Source organism: Lingula anatina, chromosome 2, assembly GCF_051362555.1.
Source record: "Lingula anatina isolate TDL-2025a chromosome 2, LinAna3.0, whole genome shotgun sequence".
Taxonomy (NCBI): domain Eukaryota; kingdom Metazoa; phylum Brachiopoda; class Lingulata; order Lingulida; family Lingulidae; genus Lingula; species Lingula anatina.
Genome location: NC_141768.1, coordinates 48,061,119 through 48,088,526, shown reverse-complemented (window position 1 = coordinate 48,088,526; position 27,408 = coordinate 48,061,119). Strand labels below are relative to the sequence as shown.

At 37.4% G+C, this 27,408-nt stretch overlaps 3 protein-coding genes across 4 annotated transcripts; 1 reads left to right on the top strand and 2 right to left on the bottom strand.

The window, feature by feature from the left end:
* Positions 1 to 862: 862 nt before the first annotated feature.
* On the bottom strand, positions 863 to 7,591 carry LOC106180227 (uncharacterized). Its single transcript, XM_024077851.2, has 8 exons — positions 6,994 to 7,591; positions 5,040 to 5,292; positions 4,799 to 4,848; positions 4,035 to 4,130; positions 3,382 to 3,552; positions 2,642 to 2,772; positions 2,005 to 2,218; positions 863 to 1,647 (listed from the first exon to the last, which is right to left on the bottom strand). The coding sequence occupies exons 1-8, from the start codon at positions 7,013 to 7,015 to the stop codon at positions 1,613 to 1,615; spliced, it is 972 nt and encodes a 323-aa protein (XP_023933619.2). The 5' UTR covers positions 7,016 to 7,591; the 3' UTR covers positions 863 to 1,612.
* A 522-nt stretch (positions 7,592 to 8,113) lies between these two features.
* On the bottom strand, positions 8,114 to 16,297 carry LOC106180200 (DNA polymerase alpha subunit B). Its single transcript, XM_087007059.1, has 18 exons — positions 16,143 to 16,297; positions 15,747 to 15,877; positions 15,356 to 15,462; positions 14,925 to 14,982; positions 14,624 to 14,736; positions 14,033 to 14,229; positions 13,783 to 13,871; positions 13,389 to 13,544; positions 12,924 to 12,986; positions 12,287 to 12,329; positions 11,868 to 11,983; positions 11,150 to 11,188; positions 10,845 to 10,918; positions 10,285 to 10,381; positions 9,830 to 9,936; positions 9,254 to 9,310; positions 8,887 to 9,013; positions 8,114 to 8,750 (listed from the first exon to the last, which is right to left on the bottom strand). The coding sequence occupies exons 1-18, from the start codon at positions 16,225 to 16,227 to the stop codon at positions 8,601 to 8,603; spliced, it is 1,809 nt and encodes a 602-aa protein (XP_086863185.1). The 5' UTR covers positions 16,228 to 16,297; the 3' UTR covers positions 8,114 to 8,600.
* Positions 16,298 to 16,457: 160 nt separating this feature from the next.
* Positions 16,458 to 26,782, top strand: LOC106180218 (uncharacterized). Of its 2 annotated transcripts, none has more exons than XM_087007051.1 (19): positions 16,458 to 16,654; positions 17,884 to 18,088; positions 18,756 to 18,922; positions 19,313 to 19,610; positions 19,765 to 19,838; positions 20,285 to 20,453; positions 20,588 to 20,763; positions 21,002 to 21,229; positions 21,570 to 21,778; positions 22,487 to 22,627; positions 22,937 to 23,083; positions 23,352 to 23,577; positions 23,877 to 24,078; positions 24,300 to 24,458; positions 24,774 to 24,853; positions 25,121 to 25,256; positions 25,479 to 25,648; positions 25,910 to 26,126; positions 26,474 to 26,782. In XM_087007051.1, exons 1-19 carry the CDS (start codon positions 16,493 to 16,495, stop codon positions 26,611 to 26,613), a joined length of 3,306 nt encoding a protein of 1,101 aa, XP_086863177.1. In that variant the 5' UTR covers positions 16,458 to 16,492; the 3' UTR covers positions 26,614 to 26,782. The 2 variants fall into 2 exon arrangements, with proteins under 2 accessions (XP_086863177.1, XP_086863176.1); XM_087007050.1 differs by having other exon boundaries at positions 25,476 to 25,648.
* Positions 26,783 to 27,408: the final 626 nt, after the last annotated feature.

Below are 27,408 nucleotides of genomic sequence, written 5' to 3'. Positions count from 1 at the left end.
GCCCTAAAAATTTGGTATTTTTAGAGGGCAAACGGTGTCATTTGGTAAATGGCGGCTGAGGATACACTGCCAAGCAGAGTCGGACTTTAATTGTCCACATTGTGCTAGGGACTGCCACTCTGATATTGGACTTTTCCAGCCATACTCCCCACTGCAATATCAGGACAAACAGTCCAGCCCAAAGCACAATCATGTAGTCTTTCTAGACGTACAGTGCCAATGAATGAATTTTATTTGCTATTAGATAAAGTAATGGTTAACTGTTTAAGGCTCTATTCCCATAGATTTTAGATCGATCTATCCCGTGGGGAGTCTCACTAGATTACTTTCAGATGATCCGACTTAAATGTCCGTCCCGCCTACTACAAGCTGTAAGGGGGTAATTAACTTATGTGTCCGCCCGGCTGACAGCTATTTAGCGTGAACCCCCAGGTAGTTAGGTCGATCTAAAGTAGGTCGATCTAATCTTTGGAAATGGGGTGTAAGGCTACCTACACAGCTGGTGATAGTTCCGTCTCAGCGTGATATCCACCACGAGGCAGAGTATCCTCAGCCGCCATTTACCTGTGGTCCGAAACTGCAAGCCGAAAAGAACACTATTAGTGATTAATAGAAATTAATAAAAAGAAACATGTTATAATTGTTATGTTTATTTTTCACAAGCGTTGTTTGTTTTAATAAGACAGTTTTGAGCATTTAATACAAAATAATAGAAGAAAGAAAATTGTTCTCCAGAATACATACAAAACAGCCTATAAGGCTTGCAGTCTTCTCCTAAAATTGAATAAAAATATTTTGAAATATTTTGTTGTTGGAAAATATCTTAGTTCTATATGAGGACAAACGTCCCTTCAATACAGATATTGTGACATAATGAAAATGAGTTCTTGTCATTTAACAAGAAATAGACAATAAAATCACGCCAGCGACACAAACATTTTATGCAATTTGCATAGCTACTGTATCACTTATAAATTGCCGATTATTTCTTTCCATATTGGAGGGTACTATGGTGAAAAAAAACAGTGGAAATCATGGAACAAATCAAAATTACGCCAATATGATAAAAAATGTTCACATTTTTGTTGAATTAGTACTTTGTTATAAGTTAGAAATTTTAGAAATATTCACAAGTCGACAATCCTAAGACTCCAGAGAGGATTGATGTTGTGTCAGGTGAGAACAGGTACATGTAGATCCTTTCAATTGTATTTGTCTTAGGGTTTCTCTGTTCGAATAGTATGGTGACCGAGAAACATTCGGTTTTACACCAACGGACTTTATTTTTGCATTTTGATGGATATTAAAAGCAGGTTAAAATTGTACCATGCTCAAAGAATCCCATCTTTATATGTTAGTCAAAGATCACGACAAAGAGTTATGGGTTTTGTATATCTGAGTTGTGTTTTGTTCTTTTTTTCTCTCTTATGTGGAAATCTTTGTACACTGTCCGAAAATTCCACGGCCGTCTTCAGCAAAAAAAAAAAAACAAAACAAAAAACAATAGGAACTGAACTTTCTGATGGGTCTTAATTGTCAGTTAGTATTTTTCTTTCTGTAATCTATCTTTTCCAGTCTCTTTCCCGCTCTTGGTGATATCTTCATGGTATTTCTAGCCATCGACGCAGGTCACGGAACCACGAGAACCTACAAAAAGTTTTATAACTTACAGGTAAAACTATAAAAGTGATAACCTTCGCCCAACATACAGTATTGCGACGAAATAACGTTGTATGAAATGACATTTCAATTTCAATTTCATTTCGCCTGTTTTCGAGTGTGTTCCGTTCAGTGAGGATTTTCTTCTGTTCAATTTTTATGTGAGACTACTTATTGCCGACTGGATTTTAATCATGTTTATCATTAGAAAACTATATGTAACATCTAACATCTGTGGTCGTCGTTTTTCACATTTTAATTAGAAAAGCTATCCAATGTCAACATCTAAGCTGTTATCCCGAGTTTGAAGAATCATGCTTTTAGAGCTGTTTTCATGTGACTCACCGTGTTTTGTAGCGGCAGCATCACATAATTTCTTAAACTTGCCGCTGGAGACCAGTTTGTTGAATCCCGCGTTCCATTTTGAGTTGAAGTCGTTGTCTTTCCTAGTCATCATCCCAATGCCGGACAACATGCAAGAAAACCCAGCCCCGGGGACTTGTTCAACCTCGGATACATAGTCTGCCATGTCTAAGGCAGACACGAAGGCCGCTTCTATCTATTTGTGAAAAAAAAGAGTAGATTAAGACTAGGATCCCATACCTAAATCGATTTAACAGAGGGGTCTAAGGGGTTTCACGCTAAAATGCTTTCAGTTTAAGCGGCTTAGATGTCTGGAACGCCTGCTAAAGCTGCTAAACGATAAATAACTTTCCCCTAGCTGCTTCAGTAGACGTGACAGGCATCTAAAATTGAGCGAGAATCCCCGTGGAGATAGATAGGCTCTGGGAACGGTTTCTTAGTTTCCACCAAACATGATTGTGTAGCATTCTCCTCATCGTAGGCATACTGTATGAATTTAAATATGTCAATTCTCCTGTAATATATGACGAAGTCAAATTCCGTTTTATCTGCAATGTCTCAAGAGCACTGAACACTTTCTACATTTCAAGATCGGAATGGAATACGCTATATATCTTACTTCTCCACTTTTCAACTTGGCAACGATATCTGCAGGGTTATTAACGTGGACGATGGTCATATTGTCCTGACCCGTGACGTCAATCCATCTGGCCAGACATTTCTCGTCACTAGCCCAACCATCAATGAAACCTTGAATAATCAAATAGATTAATTTTCTATTTTATATTACTATTTCTATTACCTACCTGAATGACAATACAATGGTAATACATTGATACAGGTAATCTATATGATACACGGATTTATTTAAAGAAAAACTAAACAAGACTAACAAGACAACTTCATAAGGGACGGCTACGGGTGATTTAGCAGTCTCTATATGAATCTTCTGAGTGAATACAGTAGGGGGGACCGGGGCTAGTTGGACCCCGGGGTAAGTTGGCCCCCCATTTTTTTTTTATGACTAAGTAACTATGGGGTAAAAGAATTGATCACATCAATTTGTGAAGTGACCGTATCCAACGGTGCTAAGAAAACGTCGGCAGTGAGTCCAAATGAAATAATTTAGCATCTTTTAAAAGTAACTTTATTAAAGAGACTTGATGGGGGTCCAACTTGCCCCTTTGTAGTTTGGAGAAAGTATAACTGACAGTTATTACAGAAACAGACTGTAACTTGAAGAACATAACACTGTGAGCTGTCGACGTTTTATTGTTGAAACACTTAAAATATCGTCAACATCTTTTTTCTCAATACAGTATAGTAATGCTTATCGACATAATACTGTATGTGTCTTACCGATTTTCTTGTTAGCTACATTTCTGGATGAAAACGAAGCAGCGTTCCCAGTCTTCGTAAAAAAATAGCTGGTTGGGGGTTTGAGGAATGGTGAAGAAAAGCTGAACACCTGAACCCTACCTATGGTTGGAAACCAGCCGGTGCAAGCATCATACCAACGACCCATCAAACCTGAAATGTTTTGGTTGTAAAAAAAAATTATCAGTAATATTACTTCGAATTTCGCAGCCTCTTTTGCGCAATGAACAAAGATTGAATAATATACTGGAACACATATTGAATACCAAGTGCCCCAAGCGCTTGTCATATTTGTCTATTTAGGGTTAAGGTTAAATTATATTCCCCAATATTGTTGATATAAATGATAGAAAACAAACTGCTGCCCCAACGCATACCCTATGCTTCAGAAATATTTTGAGAACATGAATATACGTAGTCAGACAGAACTTACATGGGCAATGTCGATTCCCAAACAACTAAAAGGTAATTTTTCTTCAAGACAAAAAACATTCATTTTTGAAAAAAAAAAAAATGGGGATAAATTTGTATTTTTCATTGCAATAAGTGATATTTATGTGACGAAGTTGTTGTCTTTATCTTTTGCTGACACACACACACACATACACACACACACACATACACACGTCACGTACCCTGGCCGCCGTGTGAGGGTTGTCCTGGGGTGGAGTCCCAACAATTGACGTACTTGTCCCATACAGTACGACAGTCCATGCCAGCCTCGGTGCAAACTAAAAGATATCAGTATTCCAAAATTAAAAAGACACGATTTTATAATATGTAGACCCTATCTGATAAAATGCACTAATAGGCCTATGTCGACCCAGTATGTTACCTATGTTACCTACAATATTTTTTTTAATTGCCTGCCTGTCTAAACCGAGGCTGTCAGTAATGGATGACGATACACAAGATTAGAAAATGTACAAAACCCGCGTGAGCTGGGGCTCAGCTTTTTACAAAAGGGTGAAATTCTGTGCGCCGGTAATGTCTTCTTTCTAGTCCTACATAATACAAATGTGAATACTCTGTACACACAGGGACTGTTGTGCAAAAGACAACAAAAACTTAAGTGAAATTATCCGTGGATAAATTCCGTTATCTTTTCTTTGTTTCCCTATACAAGCTAGTCTGCCATTGTTTGTGACTGTTCTCCTCCAAATCCCTAGAAATCTCGCTTGATTTTATGTTTAGTTGCGAGACTTGAGACTATTTCGGAAGATTACCATTTTGGCTTAACACATCAACTTGCATGTTGTAGTATATGTCAACAAGCGACATTTGACAAATTATTTTAATGAGTGGCAGAGCATCAGATGGGGATGGAGCAAACAGTGATCAAATTATTTGAAATGCAATTATTACTTAACATATTGATGAAAATGAAATGTCGATTTACCTGCGTCGATTAAATCAAAATGAAAGCCTGCCAAGTAGCCAGAGGTGTCTCTGAAATAGGAACAATACAGCAATGTGTTATGGATAGGAATGTTAGCACGTGAAAATTAAGTCTTTGATTGCTAATTTTATAGAAACCACAGTGTGTTGATTAAAATGTCTTTCTCATAAGAAATGACTTTAGATATGCCAATGAACTTTATCGGCAGAGATAACTTTTTTCTACAGAAAAATCTACCTACATATATTCGTGAGCGCCCCAGTCATGCCCTATGGCAATCGTAAAGATCCGTCCTCCAGATGATGAGACTGCTGAGCTTGAGCTTCCAGCAGACGATCCTTGTCCAGAGGTGCCGCCACCTGTTGTCGATTGGTCACCTTGGATGGTGATGTTTGGAGTGGTCGAGGATCTCGATACTGCCACTACAGCTATAACTATAGCTATTACGGCAACGATTGCACACACTGCTACCAGTACTATCAGAATGCGGTTTCCTAAAGACGCAATTAAGAAAATAACACTGACAATTGGCATCATTTGTTTGACAGTTACATGTGTATAGCCCTAATGAATGCAAGCTTCAAAGCTCAAATTGAATAAAATCATAAATGATAAGAAGAAATGAATGCGAACTATTGGTTCAATTTAAAATTAAAAAGAAAATAGATGACAGATAAAATCTAAGGGCTAAAAGGGCACGAGCAACAGAAGAGCAGCGAAACGGAATCTACAAAACCTATCTGTAAACAAACATCCATCATAGCAGTGAGTCCTGCACATCCACAAGGAACAATTCTAATAGGATAATTCTAATTCTAAAAAAAATACGACACTGGAGACTTGAGCAATATGCGTAAGTCAAATGTTTGAAGGTGATAAGAGGTTAAATTATTAGACAGAACTTTTATGGTCCCCCATGATGAGAGAGAAAGTGGTAATGCAGTAGGCCCAAGATATCTGTGCCGTCATTTTTAAAAGCATGATTAAAACAGGTTATAACCCATGACTGCAGCTGGCAGTATTACACATGCAGAACTTCTTCGTATGTGCTAATTGGTTGTGTTTTAGTTACCATTCCCACAGATATTTAGATCGATCTATTCCCCTAGGGAGTCTCACTAAATTGCTATCAACTTGACCGGCTTAAATGTCTGTCACGCCTAGTAAAGCGGTAAGGGGGTAATTATCTTTACCCTAGCTGCTTCTGTAGGCGTGACAGACATTTTTAGAAGCGTCTTGAGCTGACAGCAATTTAGCGTGAACCCCTAGGGAGTTAGGTCGATCTAGATGGATCGATCTAAATACGTTTGAATGCAGTCCTAGTGTAAGGGTGATGGGAGGGATAAGACAAACAAAAAACATTAGATCAACGACGTTGCATAATAATCACATTAGGTACATTTAGTAGGTCTATCAATTGCACCATAATATGCTATGAAAAATGTATCAATGACGGTATTAATCAACCAGTATGGGAATCGACCAAGTCCAAGAGGCTTTTGAGTGTCGTGAGTAAGCGTTAAACCAAGTCACGCCTTTTTTGCGAGATATGGCAGAGAGAGTGGCCAGAAATAATAATGGACAAGCAAGTGCGGTGCTGTTAGATATACAGAAGCCGACATGTTATAGGCGATATCCCAAGCACGTGCACTAACCACTAAGTTGCAATACGTATAGGATGGGCGAAACGTTTCAGTGGTTTTATAACACTTGTCAAGATTTTTTACAGCATGTAATTGCAATTAACGTCAATTTCTGTGAGACATTAAGTAAAATTGACTGAATTCAAGACAAATCTATTAAAAAACAGTTCAAGTAGACAAATAGGGCCTATCTCTGGCAACGATGTGCAAGGTCGCGGACGTCTTTGTATCGCTACAAATATCAGGGGCGGATACAGAGCTATTTTCTGACAGTCTTCCAAGTTATCTTTGTTGATCCATCCTCCATTTTGACCGTCTTCCGACAGATAAAAAATTAGATACCCGTCAAGGTAAACTTGAAAATCTGACCGTCTTCTGGAAGACCCAGAAGACGGCCTAAATCCGCCCCTGAATCTAGCCTCTACAAGGCATGTTAACTAAGTTATAAAAATGTATGTACATCGTAGTGACACTCCAATATGTCGGCATGCCTCAATAAAAACAACTTCTTCAAAGAATTAACGATCGATATTCAGCACTAAAAATACTTACTGGTGTCAATATTTGATGCCATTTTCCCCACTAGGCTTCAGTCGAATGAGCGGTTACACTTATTTGGTACACCACCTCTTCTCGTAAAAATACAACGTTAGAGCAGATACAAACTAGGTTTGTTTTAATTGTTTTAAAATAGAACAAGCAGAGTAATGAAAACAAAAAATATGGAAATTGTAAAGCTTACTTTTTACAAGCGATATTCGTTTCACCAAGTGCTTTAGGTTTGTGAATATGATGCATAATGATAAAAGAAATATTTATTTACTCTGCATGTATATAGTGAGAGATATATAATGAAAGAGGAGAGGCCCATCTTTGGTCCTGCTTATTTCAATTGCAGTGAATGCCCGTGCTATGCCACTGTGCACAATGATTCATTAACTTTTCGACAGTGTAGAAGAGGTGTCAAATCCGTGCAGTTGCCACCATTTTACAACTTTTGACGTCGATATCCCAGCAATGGTTTTGCAAGTAGACGTCATACGGTGGGAGGCGTTCGGTGAAAACAACAGCGTCGCTGCGCGGCAAAAAGTTCCAGCTATGTACCTTTTTTAGTACTGAAGCGTGAAGGGCGTAGGGAGGCATGGCGCAACGTGGTCTAACTAGCGCACCCTGTAGACGCCCTGAGCTTCAGAGTTAAATTGAAACAATCCTCTACACTATTATATACTATACCGCTAACATTTCAAATAACTTGAGACGGCAGATGAATGCTATAGTGTGCAAAGGATTGTTTCAATTTATCTCTCCAGTGTGGGTGACTTCGCGATATTCCGACTTTTTTTTTGTCGAGCACCTGCGCATTTAACTGGGGCAGGACCATATAAAATACTGAAAGTGAAATCTGGAGGGTGTTCATACAAATGCATGTATTTTCATAACAAGACGGCAAAAAAAAAAAAAAAAAAAAAAAAAAAAATGAAATTTTGATATATTATTCAGCATTTTTCTACAATTTATGTGCTTTAGCCTTCAAAACCGTGTTCGACCAATTCATCCCCCCCCCCCCCGAGTTTCACTCGTCCTATGGGTGGGTACATCTCTAGTGGACAATTATCTCGGATGCTATATTTATAAAGGATAATGATTTGAGGAAATACTTGCTACCAAAACATTGATTCATTTTATTTATTTTTATGCCTTCAGTGGTTGAATGTTCATTAGAAAGGTGTATCAAAACAAAAACACAGTTTACCATATAATTATATATTTTAAGTATCTAGTGAAATGGCCCCCATGACAAGCTCTATGAAGTACATGACAATAAGCTCTCTTGATATTTACAATAATCAGACAAGATCAGACTTATCTACAAACATTTCAAAAGATTAACTACTTCTTTTATAGCTGTCTATTAAAAGCAAAATTAGATGTTTTAAAAGTCTGATTAACCTACTACTAGAACGACAGAATATCTTGCTCTGAGAAGATATTTCATTTTCAATAAATAATGCTTTTTCTTTTTCCTTTATTATCCATGAAATGGTCATTTTTTGCCAAAGTGTATTTGTTACCAAGAGAATCCCTGTCGGATTGAAATAAACACTCAATCTGAGGGAAAATTATCACTTGTAGTTTTGCTAGGCTTCTCCCATTTCACATTATATCCTAACAATTTGAGCAGCTATATTCTGAATAAGTTTGATGTCTCCGTCACCAGAGGTCGCCCTTACAGCAACTGTAGCATAGGTTCCTCCCACCTGACCTTTGGCAAGACGTCCGGGATTGAGACAGCAACAGCCATGGACCTCCTGGTAAACAATATGAAAGAAAAAATTAAATATACTATTATTCCACATTTCTGTGAGACCACAGATTCAAGAGATTTCAGGCAATATTTTGGGTTGAAGAGAAAAATGGCTCTTTGTCTAGGGTGACACAAATTACCTTTATAAACTGCTTGAGGTCGGAAGGCGTGACAAGCAGGTGAGGGGTCACAGGCAGCTGGGCGTGGCCATCAAACAGCTCGTAGTCGATGTTTACCTCATCAGATGGTGGGTATAGGGGGTAGAAACTGGCAAATAATACAGAAATGTGTGATAAATTATAAACAGTTAAAGAAAAGGCCAAGATATCTCAAAGTTTTTTTACCAGTAAATGAGTGTGCAACATAGTCATTCATAATTATGTCATTTTACTTTCTAATTCAATTGCAAAAAATTGTTAAGTTACTGAATTGATTATTTTGAAAAAGGAAAATAAACATATCTCGGGAAAACTAAAAACACATCCAAGCAAGCTGCAGAGTACATACCTGTGCTGAGTGAGAAGATGGTTGACATTTCGCCCTAGTTTGTCAGATGCCCCATCACTGAAATAAGGATTTTAAGTCACTCAGATATATTTAAGGCATATAATTGGTGTAAAATGCCAAATGTACCAGTGATTTAATTCATAATGCTTTCTCTTATCCTTTATAACTAGACCACTTTCACTTTATTCCACCATTTATAATACTGTACTGAAATTAATTTTCCAGATTTTTTGCCTGAACAGTTGAATGTAATTAAAATATTTCTTAAACACAAAATATTTCAGTCTCTATTTAAAAGCGATTACAAACCTCACATCTTCTTGATAAAAAACTACCTCTTTACAACTTAAGCCAACATTCCTATGCCCTTTATCCTGTCAGACCAAACAATTCTTACTAACAATTAATCATAAAATATGACAGGTAGGACAAAAATAGCAGTTTCTTTAAAAGGACATTTAAAGCAATCTCAGGCAACATGGCGGGGTGATTAAAACATGTTCCTCTAATGTTCTGACACATATTACTTTATATATATATCAAGTTCAAACTCAGAATATTAAAATATAAACTCACTTTGCAACTTCTTCAATCCCCATGTGAAACAGTATGTCAGTTGACGAGATGGCTATCACTAACCCGTCCAAGCTTAAGGTACAGGGGTCAGGCACAAAATGGACTTTCTACCAAAAATAATAAAATGGAAATAATAGATAAATAAATCGCATATGTAAAATCTGGACAAATAATAAAAATTAGCTCACTTTGAAAAACAATTAACGCTTTCTTCTTCTTCTAGTTTTACCCAATATAAATTTTGCATAAAAAATGAACCTTTTATTTAAAAACTACATACACATTATAATTAAAACTTTACAACTTAAGTTAGACAAAGTATATCAACTGTAATTTAGCGAATTAAAAAATATCAATTATCACTAACTGCACCCAGTCCATCAATAATTAGTAGTGAAATAAGCTCTAAGTACACAGGGGGATGTTACGGCCCAGAAGAGGCTATTATGCTGTACCTGTCTTTTCGGACCACATGTAAATGGCGGCTGAGGATACACTGCCTCGTGGTGGACATCACGCTGAGACGGAACTATCACCAGCTGTGTAGGTAGCCTAAAATAGTAAGCCATTACTTTATCCAATATCAAATAATATTCATTCATTGGCATTTGGCTGTGTATGTATACATAGAAAGACTAAGGGATTGTGGTATGGGCTGCATCATTTGTCTTCATATTACAGTGTGAAGTATGGCAGACGGTAGCACAGTGTGGAAAAAGTCCGACTGTGGTTGGGAATGGTGGTCTCTTTCCCTTAGCTTTCAATGACAGTTTGCTTTCAAAGGCAAATAATATAGCACATCTTTAAAAATCATCCCCTTAGTAAGGCAGCTGACCTTAGAATATAACTAGTAATGATATCCAACACCCCCTTGCAACATATAATGCATACAATGATTTGTACTATAAATTCAAAATTTAAGAGAATGAAGAAGCTTAATGCCTATGTTTGTAAAGAATTATGTGATAAGCAAACCAAATATAAAAAATAAAATGTTAGAAAGAAATATTCTCACCTGTCAACTGATTTAATCAGCTTCTCCAGAAGTGTTCTGAAATACTCTTCATAAGAACACTCCATATTCCCTTTCTGAGAAGGAAACGTTAAAAATTATTTAACAACTACAGGATGGTAAATTCAGATAAAAAAATTGAAAGATAGTTATCTCAGAAACAAGCAATCTTTCTAAGGTCTCTGTTGGAATCACCAGTTGGAATCAATTATTTGAAGAAAACAAGGCCTATAATAATGATATCAGATTTCAAAGGCATGTCCCTGTTGAAAAGTTATAAGGTAAAAAGAAGTATTACATCAACTTACCAAAATTTCCTCATGTTTGGCATCAACAAAAGGTCCAATCTGAAAATAATAAAACCAAGAATTTGGTGCTACTCAACTGCTGGGAATAATAAAAAACTAACAAATGTACACCTTTAAAATGTGATATCTACTAATACCACTGATACTTATAGGGCTATTGTCACCCCTTTATCTTAAAGGGATAACAACTGTTCATTTTGGCCAAAACACCGATTATCCAGGGGGAAATGACAATTTTCCCATTCCTACCAATAGTTAAAGAATCCGTTCTGACAATCGAGGTTAGTCCATGGATTTAAAAAAATTGTTTTTTTTTTTGTAATAAACTGTTAAGAGATTATTACAGAGGGTAGTCACACGGTCTAATGGCAAGCACAGATTCTAGAATAATTGTGATAACTGCCATTTTAGTGGTAAAATAGAATTTATTATTTCTAGGAGTTGTTTACAATATATTTATTGTGAAATTTAAAGAGTTGTTATCCCTTTATTTTTCAGCATTTTATCATTTCATAATAAAAATGCAGACATGCCCTAGGTTAAAAAAAAATATGAACATTTATCATGGGACCCAACATCTAACCTTGACGAATCTCAGGAACCGTCAGAATTGAATTAAAAAATGCAGAATTTCGCTTTTCAGCAGAAAAAGCTCATGCCTGAAAATGTCCTATGCTCTCAATACAAGGGATCCCAATTCTCCCAGGCTATCACCTACCAGTATACAGACATCTGGTCTCTCCTGGTGGATCTTCTGCTCCAAATCTCTCAGTGGTTCATACGACAAGCTGTCCGAGGTTGTAAATGGCCCTGCAGCTATCATTATGTGGAGATCTATAATGACAGGTGACAAATAAGTACTGTTTAAAGACGTGGTGTTCATGAGTTCAGTAAGTAAAGAAGATTATACATGTAAATATGTCTGTATAGATAATGGTGGAAATGAATAAACTCAAAATCAGCCAAGTAAGAAGTTAATTTAAAGAGCATTCCAGGGACGATAATGATAATGAACTATTTAACTTTAATCGTCAAGTAAATGAACAGGTGCCATCACCAAGTCTATATAGCCCAGTCACAAAGTATACAATATTAAACAAATTATAACAAGACTTCTTAAGCCAAGTGTTTTCATACCTTCCTCAAGTGAAGGGACATCTGGCAAAGGCAGAGGACCACTCTGGAATGAAGAATTCTAACAGTAAAACAAGTTTAAAGATCTGGTAACCTCGAAAAAAAAAAATGTTTGAAAACACATTGGGGTGGGGGGGAGGGGGGGTAGCAACATTAACCACTACATATACATAATAATTAATATGAAAAAATTTAAATGAAATGAAAGTAAAAATCTTAAAGGGATAATAACTCTTCGTTTTGGCCAAAAAATGAATTTTCCTGGAGTTAACAACAATTTTCCCATACTTACCAATGGTTAATGAATCCATTTTTACATTCAAAGTTAGTCCCTGGTTTTTTTTCTAAAAAGTTTGGTTTTTTGTTAAAATCTCTTAAGAGATTTTAACAGAGTATAGCCATCAATGGGCGTCATGTGCTCTAAAGACAAGCTCAGATATCAGAATAATAGCTATAACTGCTGTTTTTGTGGTAAAACAGAATATATTATATTTCTATGAGTTATTCACAATGTTTTTATTGTGAAATATAGATCTCATACGAAGAGTTATTATCCCTTTAACTTTTACCCAGGTGAACTCTAAATAATTTGCTGAATAAGTCATCATCATTACTGTTATTATTATTACCCTCCACTCACCCCAAGTACTTTTTTCGCCACCAGTTTGTTCCCAGTGCTGTTCAACCCTTCTATAGCTACAATCTGAAAGCAGATCAGAATATGTGAAATTGTGTTACATACAAAACCAATTTTGGGTTGTAAGAAGGAGGAAGAAATGACTTGGTGCCCTTATGACTTGGGGTCTAAGAACCGATGAAAGTGGAAAATTGCTAAAGAAATTTGCACTTTCTATTTGGACTGGAAAAAAAATCACATCTATTAACTTTCTTATACATAAAAATGGATATATCCATTGTTCTGCTATCTCAAAAAGTTAAATTAGACTATTAAAAATGCAAACAAATTATTTAACTCAACAAAATTGTAATTGAAGCACTTCAAATGAAGTAAGTTGAATCTGTCAATAATTCAAATAAATCCATTTCAAATCTTTTTTTTTTTTTTTCACAATTTAATAAAATTTACATTATAACTCTGTCATACCTGTCCAGGAAAGAAGGAGAACTGCTGAATGGCAGACACGTCAAGAGGAATCTGTTTCCCAGATGATGTCTGCCGCGAGCCCTCCAGCAGTAGCGACTGTTTGTTAAGTCTGCCATCACCATCACAACATATCCTGCCGACAACAGTCACTTGGTCCTGATAAATTGTATGATATCATTGAAAATAAAATCCCCAGTTGTGTGTTGGGGGAGGGGGGGGGGGGGAGTCAAAACACATCTAATTATTTCTAATAGACTTGACTAAATACTTGGCTTGGGTTACTGAAAATAATAAAGAAAAAAAAAAAAAAACACCCGGAAAATGACAGCAATGAGATTGATAAAATGTTGCAGTAATGTTCCTTAAAAACACTGAAAATATCATATCGACATACCTGAGCTGGGAGAGCCATGTGAGAAAACTCCTCTATTCCATACTGTTTCTGCAAATGATCAGCCAAACTCTCAATCCCATCATTGAGTACTGCAAGTGAAAAAAATTACTAAATTCATAACAAATTGCAATAAAAATAACACTGATAAAACAAACAATAATTATTTCTAAAATGCTTACTGTAAATCAGGTAGGTAGTAAACACCTTTACTTTTGCTAACCAAAAATGATAAGAAATTCTGTCCATTTACCATGCGCTTTTTCAGTCAACTTCTGGAACATATACTTCTGCTTTTCTTTTAAACTGTGTTCTTCATCATACAAGGTCACACTGCATGGCCTTGACCTTTGACCCTGTGACCTTTTCAGAAGGTCACCATTACCAAAGGTGCATTCAACTTTCCCTGCATTAGACCTGCTTCCATATTTACGAGATGGAGTTGCAGCTCTGCAAGAGGAAAAAAATCAATAAAGAAAATTGAAACTTTCGGGTGGTATTACATGAAACCATGTCTATAAGTAGGAAAAAAAAACCCTCAAATGTTAAGAAGCTACTGACAAAAGAAATCAGAATGTAACTTCATCAATTCTAAAGGTAAAATGACACTAGCTACATGCACAGGGTTTCTTTTGCACATCATTTCTCCAGAATACTACTTCAGAATAATATTTCATATAGAAAAGATTAGAAATAAGAAGTTAAACACAAAACTTGATAGCAAAACTAGCAAATCTACAAACATAAAAGAGAAAAATCACACAAGAAACACCTTGGTAATTCAAGACTTACCAATATTAAAAACAGTTATGCAGTAAATTAAGATAAAGTGACGAAGACTCACACAGAAGGAGACATGGTTGTAGGAGAGAAAGGAACAGCAGGACTTCTTCCCCATCCTGTGAACCTTTTACTGACTGCATTCTCTGGGGTGTGCTGACGTTTTTTAGTTCCTTGCTAAAAAGAGTAAAGGTTAAAGAACATAAGTCATCATACAATTAATGATAGTAATTAGTAGGCTGGATGGGTGAGGATATCTTAATGACATAAAAACATCCAGCTTAACAGAAGTAAGCCATTCATTGTATAAAACTTATATCATATAATTACATTTTATCTTTAAGGAGAAAAATTTCAATATTCACCTTGGCACCTGGCGTACCGTAGGCACCCAGGAGATCCTCTACATCTTCTTCTTCTAATCTGGTACACAGTTAAGGCAATCAACCCTTTCATTAACATTCAGGTGCATAGCTTATATGGGGAATAATATCAAGAATGATTCACTGACTCTATCACCAAGAACCAAGCCTGAAAATGCTTATTTAAAACAATGGAAAAACTGCCTTTGTAATAATTCATAATTTATATGCTTTTATTTTCCTAACTCAACATTTTTTTCACGTTTTTAACTGAAAAATGTAAAACAGGACCTATGGCCTTAGCCTTTGAATTACTAATGCCAATGGCTGATATATTTTATTTTATGCTTCAATTTGCCAATCTTTCTTACATTTCTAATTTAAGGCGAAAAAGCATGTTAAGTTTATCAAATGCCAACAGAACAGAAGGATACGCGGCTTCAATAGTGTCCACTGTGTACATCACTGGTTCTGGTCTTCTGGACACAGTCCTGGGGGTCTTGGGGGTCTTAGACATCTTACTGGTGGCCTTGGCTAAATCCTGAATTAGAAAAAAATTAGAAGGTATTTATATGTTTCAGAGGGAGTTAGATGACTCCGTTTTTACCTTAAAACCTAATCACAAAAAAAAAAAACTTTTCATGTTTGTCAAGGTGATACAACAGTTTAAATATATATAAAAACACACACACACACACACACACACACACACACACACACACACACACACACACACACACACACACACACACACATTACAGTGTATGTGTTCACACACATATTATCAATTTTTTAATGTTCATCACGAAAGTTATTTGCACTCACCTCTCTTTCAAACTGCTGTAAGCTTTCCTGATTCAGACTTAGCTCTGCTCCACCCTTGGAGAGCTGGTAGGCCATCCAGGCGCTGGCCATCTCGCCGGCATTCCTGCGGTAACTGACACATAACTCCTGTACTGGAAATAACATTACAATTCACAGGATACTTTATGTGGAGAGTGGCGTGGTAGTTCCATATTTTTAACGCGATTGTGGGGGAACTATATCATATTCTAGACGGTGAGGTGTTATGAAAAAAAGCATTAATACATCAAACGGCATTTTGAAGTTTTGACTTGGGGGGGGGGGACTGACACTGTGACAATGTTTATACATATTTTATACACGAAAGACAGCTAATGAGAATTTCAGCTATACATCAATTTAGCAAGAAGTACTTACACTTGTTTATCGTATCAGGATCATCTAAAGCGAACCCAAAGGTTTCGAATTCCTCAGCAAGTTCTTCTTCGTTAACACCTGCCATTTCTGATTTTGCCGCGAAACGATCGTGGGTAAATAGGTCACGAAGATCTCCGTAGTAAACAGTATTTCAAGCGTCTAATTGGTCAAAAGAGTATGTAGGTCATGTATCATTATTTATTTTGGACAACTATTTTATCAATTACCTACTGATTTAAGCTATATGTCAATAACATATATTAATGCTTTCCTATTTTTCTTTAATGGTTGGAGATTTTTTTGGGGTAAATGTAACTACTGCCCCGCACTTGGGCGTCATTAGTTGCAAGATGGATGACTGCGACTTGGAGAAGCTGACGATAAAACCAGGCAAACTTGAACCCGCATTCAAGCGAGACGTGACAGAATATCATGTGACATTAGGAAGCGAAGTAGAAAAGATTACGTTTGATCTGTTTACCAGTGATAGTGGTGCATCGTACTCTATTTCGGTAAGAATACAGGCTTAACCCTACTCGGCTGTGACAGAATGTTGAGTGCTGCTGGGTACAGTGTTAAGATTGTTAGCTCTTTGCAAAGCAGCTATGTTCATCTTGAGCTTGGTTAGAAATGGATATTAGTCACTAGTACTGTGATAACTTGCATACACGCTCGGCTGTCACCTTGATTGGATAGTAAACGATTGTCGTAAAATCGCTAAATGATATTAAACCGGGTGCATATACTTGAAAACCACCTACAACAACCTTGGACTGCCACATTAATCCAATACAATGCAAAAATAAACTATAACAAGTGGTTAAAGCCTTCAAACCGAATGTCGTAAAGTCCCCATGTACCTCCATAGAGACAATAAAATAGAGTAAGCTTCTGAAACAAAAATAAACCTACTTAAACATAATAATCGAAATAAAATACTGCCGGGCATCGGAGCGGCCTAAAACTTGGCACGCTTACCGCAAATACTGCAGGCTACATCATCCTGTAAGCGTGCCAAGTTTTAGGCCGCTCCAATGCCCGGCAGTATTTTATTTCGATTATTATGTTTAAGTTGGTTTATTTTTGTTTCAGAAGCTTACTCTATTTTATTGTCTCTATGGAGGTATATGGGGACTTTACGACATTCGGTTTGAAGGCTTTAACCACTTGTTATAGTTTATTTTTGCATTGTATTGGATTAATGTGGCAGTCCAAGGTTGCCCTAGGTGGTTTCCAAGTTTATGCACCCGGTTTTAATATCATTTAGCGTTTTTACGACAATCGTTTACTATCCAATCAAGGTGACAGCCGAGCGTGCTTGCATAGTGCACGACAAGCAGTACAGACAATTATCTTATCAAAGCACAGCTCTTCAAAAGATGTTAGCTGTTTTTTCTTCTGTTTGAGGCATTAGTAGCCTTTAATTAGGTCCTTAGTCTGCTACTTTCTAGATTTTACTGAGACAGGTTTAGTGCTGCCATGTAATATATTGAAATAAACCCTGGCCTTTGACTTTGTATATACGTTCATTTGACTTACCGGTAGCTGCAGTGATTATTCAGCCAGTAATATACTTGAAACAATAACATTTCCCTTACTGTTTGTTAACTGTTTGTCACCTGGCCTGCTGTTAGTGAGGAACCAAAACTCTGGAAGCAGTATCCCCTTTCCTTCATCTCCAGTATTAAATTGATTGCACAAAGTTACTAAAACTATCCAAAATTTAACTGAATTTCTTCAGAATAGTGGCGGATCAAAAACAGTTCCTTTGAATGAAGGGGAGGTACTGGACATCAAAATAGAAGTAACTGCCGAGGATGGTACCGTCAAGAATTACTTTGTTCATGCCAAGCGTCTGTCAGCCAGGGATGCGACCTTGAGTGCCCTGAAGCTGAATACTGGGGTGTTGTCACCAGAGTTCAGTGCTGGGAGATATGAATATAGCTGTAAGTCTATAACCATCAGTAACTTGGATGCTAATCATATGAAGGTGGCAGGGGAAATAAAGCAGGAACTTTTCTTCAATCTCCAGATAATATTGAAAATGTTGTATATACCTGTCTATCCAGAGCACCATTTCTCAGGGAAATAAGCTATCACGGTGAATAGGTTATGTATCTAAATATTGGAGGTATGTGAGTATACAACATTCTCTATGCTAGCTGTTGATTGGAGAAATAACTGCTTTTTTCTAAGTGCATAACCTAAGTACCATGTTCTAAGTGCTTTTTTCTAAGTGCATAATAAAATTCTATTCTGATGGAAGGAGAAACTTTTCAATCATTTGGAGTCAAGGAAGATAGACAAAGAGCAGAGAGTAATATGGGAGTACTTGTAGACATTTATTGGCTAATCTGTACTCTAGTTAAAGGTATCTAATGTCTGACTCAGTATAAGTATTGAGTATATTAGTTTGAATATTTTTCTAGGTAAGTATACTTTCTGCTACATTATGAATATTTGGGGTTATTAATTACCATTATCAACTGAATAAAAACACTTTCACATCAGTGATACTGTGTTTTCTTCTGGAAGTCATTTTTATTAATTAAATACCTCAGAAGATAAATCCCGAAAATGATCTAATATATGCATCATTGTCTGTCTGTCTAGGTGTGTTGCCATGTAATGTTGCCACGGTGACAGTGGCAGCCACGCCCCCTGATCCCAAGTGTGTGCTAACTGTGAATGGTAACAAAGCAGACCAGCCATCCCCTCTCAATGTGGGGGAAACCAAGATAGAGGTGGAGGTGACCTCTGCTGATGGGTCAAATAAACAGGTACAGGATTATTTTTGTGCATATTTTTGCATATATTTAATATTTTTGTCCGATCACATGTGAACGTACATGTGCTAGCTGGCAATACAGGTCCTCTGGACTGGCAAGGTTTTTGTAAAAATACTATGCATAAAAATAAATCACTTGTAAACATAGACTAATGAATATAAAATACTTAGTTCTGGCCAGCACAGAATTGGAGAGACCTGCAGGATTCTTGTAGTTATTTTCTCCAAAGTTTTCCCCATGTCAGGGTATATGTACTAGTGTAAATACTGGCAGATGCATATGTTGCTACTTGCTGATTATTACAGATAATGGTGAATATTTGTAACATTATATAATTGTGTCCTGAATGTAATAATAATTCTTTGTGTTAATATTTTTCAGATATACACAATCTTGGTGACAAAGACCCAAATTCCTCGATACATTAAAATATCTGATGCCTCACTAGCAGCAGCCCTAGAGTGTCCAGTTTCCCTTGCACCCCTGTACTGCCCGGTCACTATCAACGGGAGTGACCCCAAACACAGCTTTTCTGGACCAATCATAGATGAGCTGACAAAGACGTCAAAATTTGACCCTCTGAATGAAATGCCGCTGGCACTGGATTGGAGGATACAGGATTACGATCTAGAGAAGAAGCTGGCCCAGGCCAGTGGCTGTATTCCTCATGTTTATGGAGGTAATGACTCATGGATGTCTGTGTGAAAGATTTATAAAGAAAGTGGAATTAAATATAACAAAAATACCCATGATTTACATATTTGAATTAAAGGTAAATCTTTGATGAGTAGACTTCACATATTAAAACCAAGTGCATGCGTTATCTTCTGCAGGAGCATCAGAAACTGTGAAGGTTGGACAACTTGGAGAAAAACTTGCTGATTGCAATCAAACACCAAAAGCTCAGGTATTTGTTTAACTTCAAGTCTCCATTGACCTCATCTTTGCTGCACCTCTCTTGATCTTATAAACAACAACATCAGTTCAGGCATACTGAGCTTTTAAAATAATTACCTGTCTTAGGAAAAAGTTTATGAAAAGAATTTTTACGAATGACTTTTTAAAATGAGTGATGAATTTACATTTTAATTTCTACTTTATTTGTCTTGATCAACATTTCCTGTTTCAATCAATTTTTCCTCTCTAAGCTTTTTACTATCATTTTACATTGCATTGAAAAGTCCAATGAACAAATTTGAATTTTAGACACTTATTTATTATTATTATTATTATTATTATTATTATTATTATTATTAATACTTTAGTACGCTATCTCCTTAATACTACTTTGAATTTATCCCTTGTAACAGTTTCAGCGAGTTTTTAATTTAGATTGCATCTTTCCTATTTTAGGATGTGAAAGACAAGTTCAAATCAACAGACGCTCCCATCACTCACACCATCCAAGTGCGGCCTTGGGAGAAACAACTTCATCAGATCTTTGATGAAACCAATGCCACTAAGCTGGTCACTTTAGGAAAAAACTCTGTTCAGAAATACTTTGAGACATTACCCAAACCAGGTAAGATTAATGAAATACAAGTTGAAGGATTTTTAATAAGCATATGCAGCTTTGAGAAGATATTTGTTTCAATATCAACACCAATTTTTATTTATAAGAAACTGTTCTCTCTCCTCATCCATTATCATTATCAGGTAAAGCACCCAAGTTTGCCGAGGGCGAGGGCCCCTTAGATCATCTCAGCCATGCTGCCTTTTGTTACGCCTGTGCCCTGAAGACCAAAGGCAAGGATGCCAATGTCCACCTACAACTTGGCCTAGTCTTGGAGGAGAAATACTATGCTGAGGACATGTTTCATTTGAAAAAAGAGGTATAAAGTGCAAAATTGATATATGATGTTCGGTGTTTTACTGTTACAGTATATCCATGGTAATTTAGTTTTTTTTTTTTTTTTTGAGTTAATAAAAGTTCTTTTTCCCTGCTACATGTAGGTAAAGTACAACTGAGATGGCTAAAAAGCAACATTTTCTTGATATTTTGTCAATACCATTGAAACTGACAAATGCATTTTAAAAAGAAAGCAAATTAGTATTTCAATTCTTCTCCAGAGAGGTATTGGAGAGATTGCTGGCATGAACCTCCAAGCCAAAGAGAGTTCCAAGGCTGAGGAGATAGCTGCTATCTGTAAGCTCCATGGCTGTGAGCCCAATGCCCCCCTCTCCCTGCAGCTGAAGGCCCTGGACACAGAGTATCACCAGTTAGTGGACAGTGGTCAAGGGGACAAGGCTGAGCATGTGCAGAAATTGTATGCATGGAAGAACAAGCAGGCAACTCAGGTACAGAATAGTTGATGCCTTCCAGGATGATGATGCTTGAGTATTTGCATTGATTTGATTAAGTCTAAGAATTATTACTGCTCTTTATTTCTTGTATATTAATGTACATAAAAAATATCTTGATTCAGAGTTTGAAAATACTGAATTGAAGTGCTTGTACAGGTGCTCATTTTCACAAGGTAACAACGCTCGTAACATAACAACATAGCATTAGATGACTACCATAACATGACATCACTTTACACAGAAAGTTGATGTCAAGGACTGAAAATAAAAGGCTATGTATAATAAAGATATGGTTATTCACAATTCTAGTCAATAAAATCACCCCTCCTTCCAGGAAGGTGAGGCGGCCCAGAAGGCAGAGGACCAGGCATCCCCCCTGGGTCAGGCTTACCTGAAGTACATGGATGCCCTGTCCCTGGACGAGGCCAAGGCAGTGTACCACTTCCATGTGGGCCGCCTGCTGGTGATCCAGGGTAACTACCTGGAGGCCGTGAAGAGACTGGAGGTGACCCTGAGCTGGAACCCTCAGTACCAGATGGCAAGGTGAGTGGCACAGAACCCTCGGTACCAGATGGCAAGGTGAGTGGGACAGAACCCTCAGTACCAGATGGCAAGGTGAGTGGGACAGAACCCTCGGTACCAGATGGCAAGGTGAGTGGGACAGAACCCTCAGTGCCAGATGGCAAGGTGAGTGGGACAGAACCCTGAGTATCAGATGGCAAGGTGAGTGGGACAAAACCCTCAGTATCAGATGGCAAGGTGAGTGGGACAGAACTCTTGTTACCAGATGGCAAGGTGAGTGGGACAGAACCCTCAGTACCAGATGGCAAGGTGAGTGGGACAGAACCCTGAGTATCAGATGGCAAGGTGAGTGGGACAGAACTCTTGTTACCAGATGGCAAGGTGAGTGGGACAGAACTCTCAGTTCCAGATGGCAAGGTGAGTGGGACAGAACCCTCAGTATCAGATGGCAAGGTGAGTTGGACAGAACCCTTGGTACCAGATGGCAAGGTGAGTGGGACAGAACCTATTACTGCCGTGATGTTGACCTAGAGTAAATGCTAGAAAAGTTGAAGATGAGACAGTAAATTTTTTTCAAGTTGTTCAGGTATAGAAGTCATTGGCCATTTCATTATCTGACAACACTCATATAATACATAGTATTCCCTGCAAACAGTAACTGGTACAAATAGAGTTAATTTACAAAATAAGTTTATTTTCATTCTATCCTATATTATCCTCTATCCCCAGGTTTTACCTTGGCCTTGCCTTGGCCCTACAGAAGGATGGACCTAGAGACAGAGCCAAGGAGGCCATCAGCTACCTGCAGGAGGGAATGGAGATACTGCTAACACAGCTTACACAGGAGGCACTGGGTGTGGAGGGCACAAGGTAGTCTATGTACATAGAGGATAGCTGGAAGAATTTACGATATATATTGTTCTTCTCATGTTAACGAATTTCTTTAAACATAAGAATATTATAGAATTGTACAAGACACTGTGCTGTGAATTTTAAGATACAAGTTTTCATAATGTAAAAAAAAAATCTGCAAGACGATAAAAATTGGTGAAATTTCAGGGAATGAAAAAAATTTCACAGATTTTACAGTATTTTCTGTAGAAAGTGGAATGGAGACCTGACTTTTATATTTAGACCAGATAAATAATCTGTTACTCTGTGCGTTGTGTTTCATTTCAGTAAAGATGAGGAGCCAAAACTTAGTGCAGAGAATCTCTATAGACTGTCCAATGTCCACCTGCTTCGGGGTATTGTCCAGCTGGGCAAACTGGCCGCTATCAACCCTGATGTCAAAGACTGCATGTCATCATCTGATGTATTCCACAGGTAAAATATCACAGATGTATTCTATTGTTTGTCATTGCTTACAACTCCTTTGTAAATGTTTATTGTAACTAAAACATCAGGGTAAGTAATTGAAAATTGTGCAGATTTCCATTTTTTTTTTGTTTTTGTTTTTAAATCTTGATACGTGAATGAAGAGGAACATTTTTCACTAACAAAAAAATTCATAATTACAAAAAGTAAATCTTCAGTTCAATTCAGTTTTACTGTTTAAGTGCTGTACATTCACACTCATCTACTCATATTTCAGTGCTGCCTACCTTGCCACGCAGGTGCTCACCAGGATCTCCAGAGGCGACACCTATAAACAGTTTGAGTGGGTTCTACTGGAGGCACATTCCTTGCTATTGGAGCAGCTCTCAGCCAATCCTAAAGACAACGAGAAACTGATCACACAGAGATGTGAGCGTCTGTCAGCACTGATAAGATACTCCACCATTCCCACCAATAGTGATCTGCTGGCTCTGCAGGCTAAGGTGAAGACATATCTAGATCATTATTTTAAATCCCCTTTTTAGATTTGGGAAGAAAATTGTTGAAATTGAATAGTTATAATGTTGGCTTCTTTTTCATGGATAAAGTTAATTTTCTGAAGGAGACACTGAAACTTTGCTGTCTGTAATCTTTCTTTTTCTCAAAAAAGGAAGTTGGGGCAAAAAAAAAAAAAAAAAACAAATCTTGACATTTAATTCCTTTAATATGGACATATCCATTGGAAAAATTTTATTATTGTTGTTGTTGTTATAATAATGATTATTATTATTATTTGATACAGACAAGCCAGAAGCTGGTCACCAGTCAGCCTTGCAACAGCTACGCCCTCTATCTTCTTGGTAACTCCCAACTGGAGCTGTACGACAATGACCCTGGGTCAGAGGCATCCAAGCAGCTCCTGGACGACTGTAAGAAGTCCTTCCTGGCCAGTATTGCACTGGAGGGGAAACCTGCAGCGGGGCCAATACCAGAGGAGATTAAAGGTGTGCTCCTCTTCAAATACACCGAAAATCATTATATGCATTTTAACAAAAATGTGATAATTATAACAATAATAGAAATAAAATTTAAGAAATTAAATGAAATGAAAAAAGACAAAAGAAGAAAGATAATAAGAAAAAGCCTCCTTTCTAAATTCATATACATGCATACCCATCATTTTTATTTGTTCATTGTTAAAATGCCTTTGTTCAAAAACATATAGGACAGAAATGGTGGCAGGACAAGGTGAAGGCAGAGGAAGAGAAAAAGAAAGCTGAAGCTCCCGCAGCGGCCCCAGCAGCAGACAAGGCCCCTGCTGCGGCAGGCAGGGGAGGAGCAGCGGCACCCAGGGGGAGGGGAGCCACCACACCTGTCAGGGGAGGTAGGGGAGTTAATTGGCCTTGTTTATGTCTATTACTACATGTAGAGTTACCATATCTTGGTTCTGTTGTTAAAGTCTGCATTTTTGAAATAAGATTAACTAAACATTTTAATATGGATTCTCTGAGAAAATTTCAGTTAGGACAGTTTATTGAATTGACAATTTATTGACAATTGTGCAATTATTTGTTTAAAAAGGGAGTTTTAATTGCACTTAGTTGCTGCCATTTAAAGTCCAGATTGGAAAAAAAATGAGGTATTAGGGTTATTGTAACAGACAGAAGAATAGCTGACATTTTGTCACTTGTCGTTGCAGTATCACGAGGAGGTGCAGCTGCACGTGGTGGGGCTGCAGCACGCGGGGGAGCCGCCGCAAGAGGAGGAGCTGCTGCTAAAGTAACATAGCTAACATGTATATCTTTGACATTAACATGAAACTGCAATTAATGTCTGAAATACAATACAATGCAAAAACTACAGAAAAGTAGATAGTGTGTAAAAAGCTGCTTCATACTGGCATTTTTACCTACATTCAGCTTTGTTTTACCACCCTATACACTCACTACTTCAGGCAGCCCCTGCTAAACCTGCCGCCCGTGGAGCCCCCTATTGTTAATATTAACCACCCTATATATATATATATATATACACTCACTACTTCAGGCAGCCCCTGCTAAACCCGCTGCCCGTGGAGCCCCAGCTGGGAGAGGAGCTGCTGCAGCTAAACCAGGGGCACCTGCCAAGACTGCTGCTGCTCCTGCAGCCACCAAACCAGAACCTGCCAAAGAGGAAAAACCAGGTAATGAATACATACACTTGGCAATACTGACTACATCCAGACTAACAATGGAACAAAAAATCTGCCCTAAATGTAAGAAATGTCAAGCTTCATCTAAATGACTCAGATTCAAAACTGTTACTGTGCAATCCTATTTTGGAATCATATCTCAAGAGATTGACACAAGAGATTGACATTCACTGTAAAGACATTGCCAAAACATAATTATCAACTTTCCAGCAGAGACCAAACCAGCAGAGTCCCCAGCTGTGGCCCCAGTTCCTGCCAATGCCCCTATCAACCGTAAGGCACACCACCCCAGACTGGGACTGGCCAGGGCACTCTCCAGGGAGGCCGAAGATCTCTCTGAGTCACTGAAATATTACCACGAGGTCATCACTCTGGCACCTGATGTGAGTTTCTTACTGCTTTTCACTTTTATTTTAGATTGATATCTAAAACATGATTTGAATATTACCATGATGGAAACACCCCGCTTTCTGTAGTATACATGTGCCACCCTACACACTTCTGTTAGTTGTAAAAAGTGAGATATTGCCCTAAATAAAGTGCTAATTTTTAATAGAGCAACCAGTTTCCATAAAAATTTTAAGTGTGTAGTCTTTAAGAGTTTTTTCAACACCAAATGTAACTTTATCTTCACCGTTTTCCAGCTTCATGAAGCTTACATAGAATCAGCAGATATGATCATCAAAAAAGACCCCATGGCTGCAGTTGATATCTATGCCAGGTTTCCTGTCCCAGAGACCCCATCTTTTGATGATGCCTACATATTCCAGGAGATAGTGCGACTGCTGATGAAGGCGGAGAAGTTTGATGACCCCAGGCTGGGACCAAACTTAATTGCCTTGGGGAGAGTAATGGGCCTCGGTCAGTGAAATTTTAACATGGCAAAATTCCTAATTTGATATCTTAATAAGCCTTGTTTGGACATTGATGTCATTAGTTTGCTGTTTTACATATTGATAGTTTTACTGTTTTAGTAATCCCATTTGAAGAATTTCTTGTTTCATTATGTATTGAATTTCATGACTCAATAGACTACTGTTTTATTTCTTATCACTTCCATGCTATATCTTGTTTAAGAAGAAAAATTCTTACTCAAAAAGTACAACATCAAAGTCGCCCATCAATATGTTTATATCCATTTAAAATCCTGTTTAACCTATAATCTCATTAAAAAATAATATTTCATTTTTTCTGTCAATCTACTTAAGGATCCATAGAGAAGTATGTAGAGACCCTGGATGCCAAGTTCAAGACAGACCTGTGTAAGTCTGTGTATGCTGGTGTGAACCACAAGTCTGTAGATGACCCAGATATACAGGCCTTCTTCAAGTTCAAGTGCTGGATATGATGTAGAAATTATGTAACAATGTCAGCAGCTTTAATTTGAAGGACTCGGACACTGACTGAAAGAATGGACCTACTGAGTGCTGTGTGTCAGCCTTCATGCAAGAAATAACAGACATGAGCCTAGGTTTAAAAAAAAAAAAAAGCTCTTGAACATTGACCATGGAACTCAACATTAATCGGCCAGTGGTCCGGGGGCCACCTTAGTAATTGAATTAAAAAATGCGGTTTTCAAGGAAAAAGCTTTTGTCTGTGTAATCTGGCTTATGTTCTTGGTGTTTGATTCAAAGACAAACATTATCAAGCCATACACAGGAATGAAGGACACTGGGAATATGAAGAGGTGGACTGGAGGTATAATATAAAGGGTAATAATTAGGTAATTAAAATGTCTAATCAGATTTCATATTATTGTATAACAAAACTGATGCATTTAGAACTCTGTACATTGTATTTGAAGAGAAGTTTGCAGAGAACAAGCTGATATCTCCCAAGTCAAAGATGCCAATTTGCTTTTTAGTCCATTTTCTTTGTTTGTCCTTATAATTATGTTGGGTAACTGGGGCAAAGAGGTTACATTTTAGCCATCATTTTGTTGAACCAGTGATAGTAATCCGTCCAAGTTATATACATGCTGAATAGGTGTTTGTTTTCTAGCCATCCTCTAGCAGTCTTTACCCATGAGCATATTTTTATATTAAAAAAAAATGATTTCACTTTATAAATGTGCTGTTACAGAGTAATAAGTTTTGTCTTAGTTAATTTTACTGCAATGCTTAATTTAGTAGAATTAAAAAAA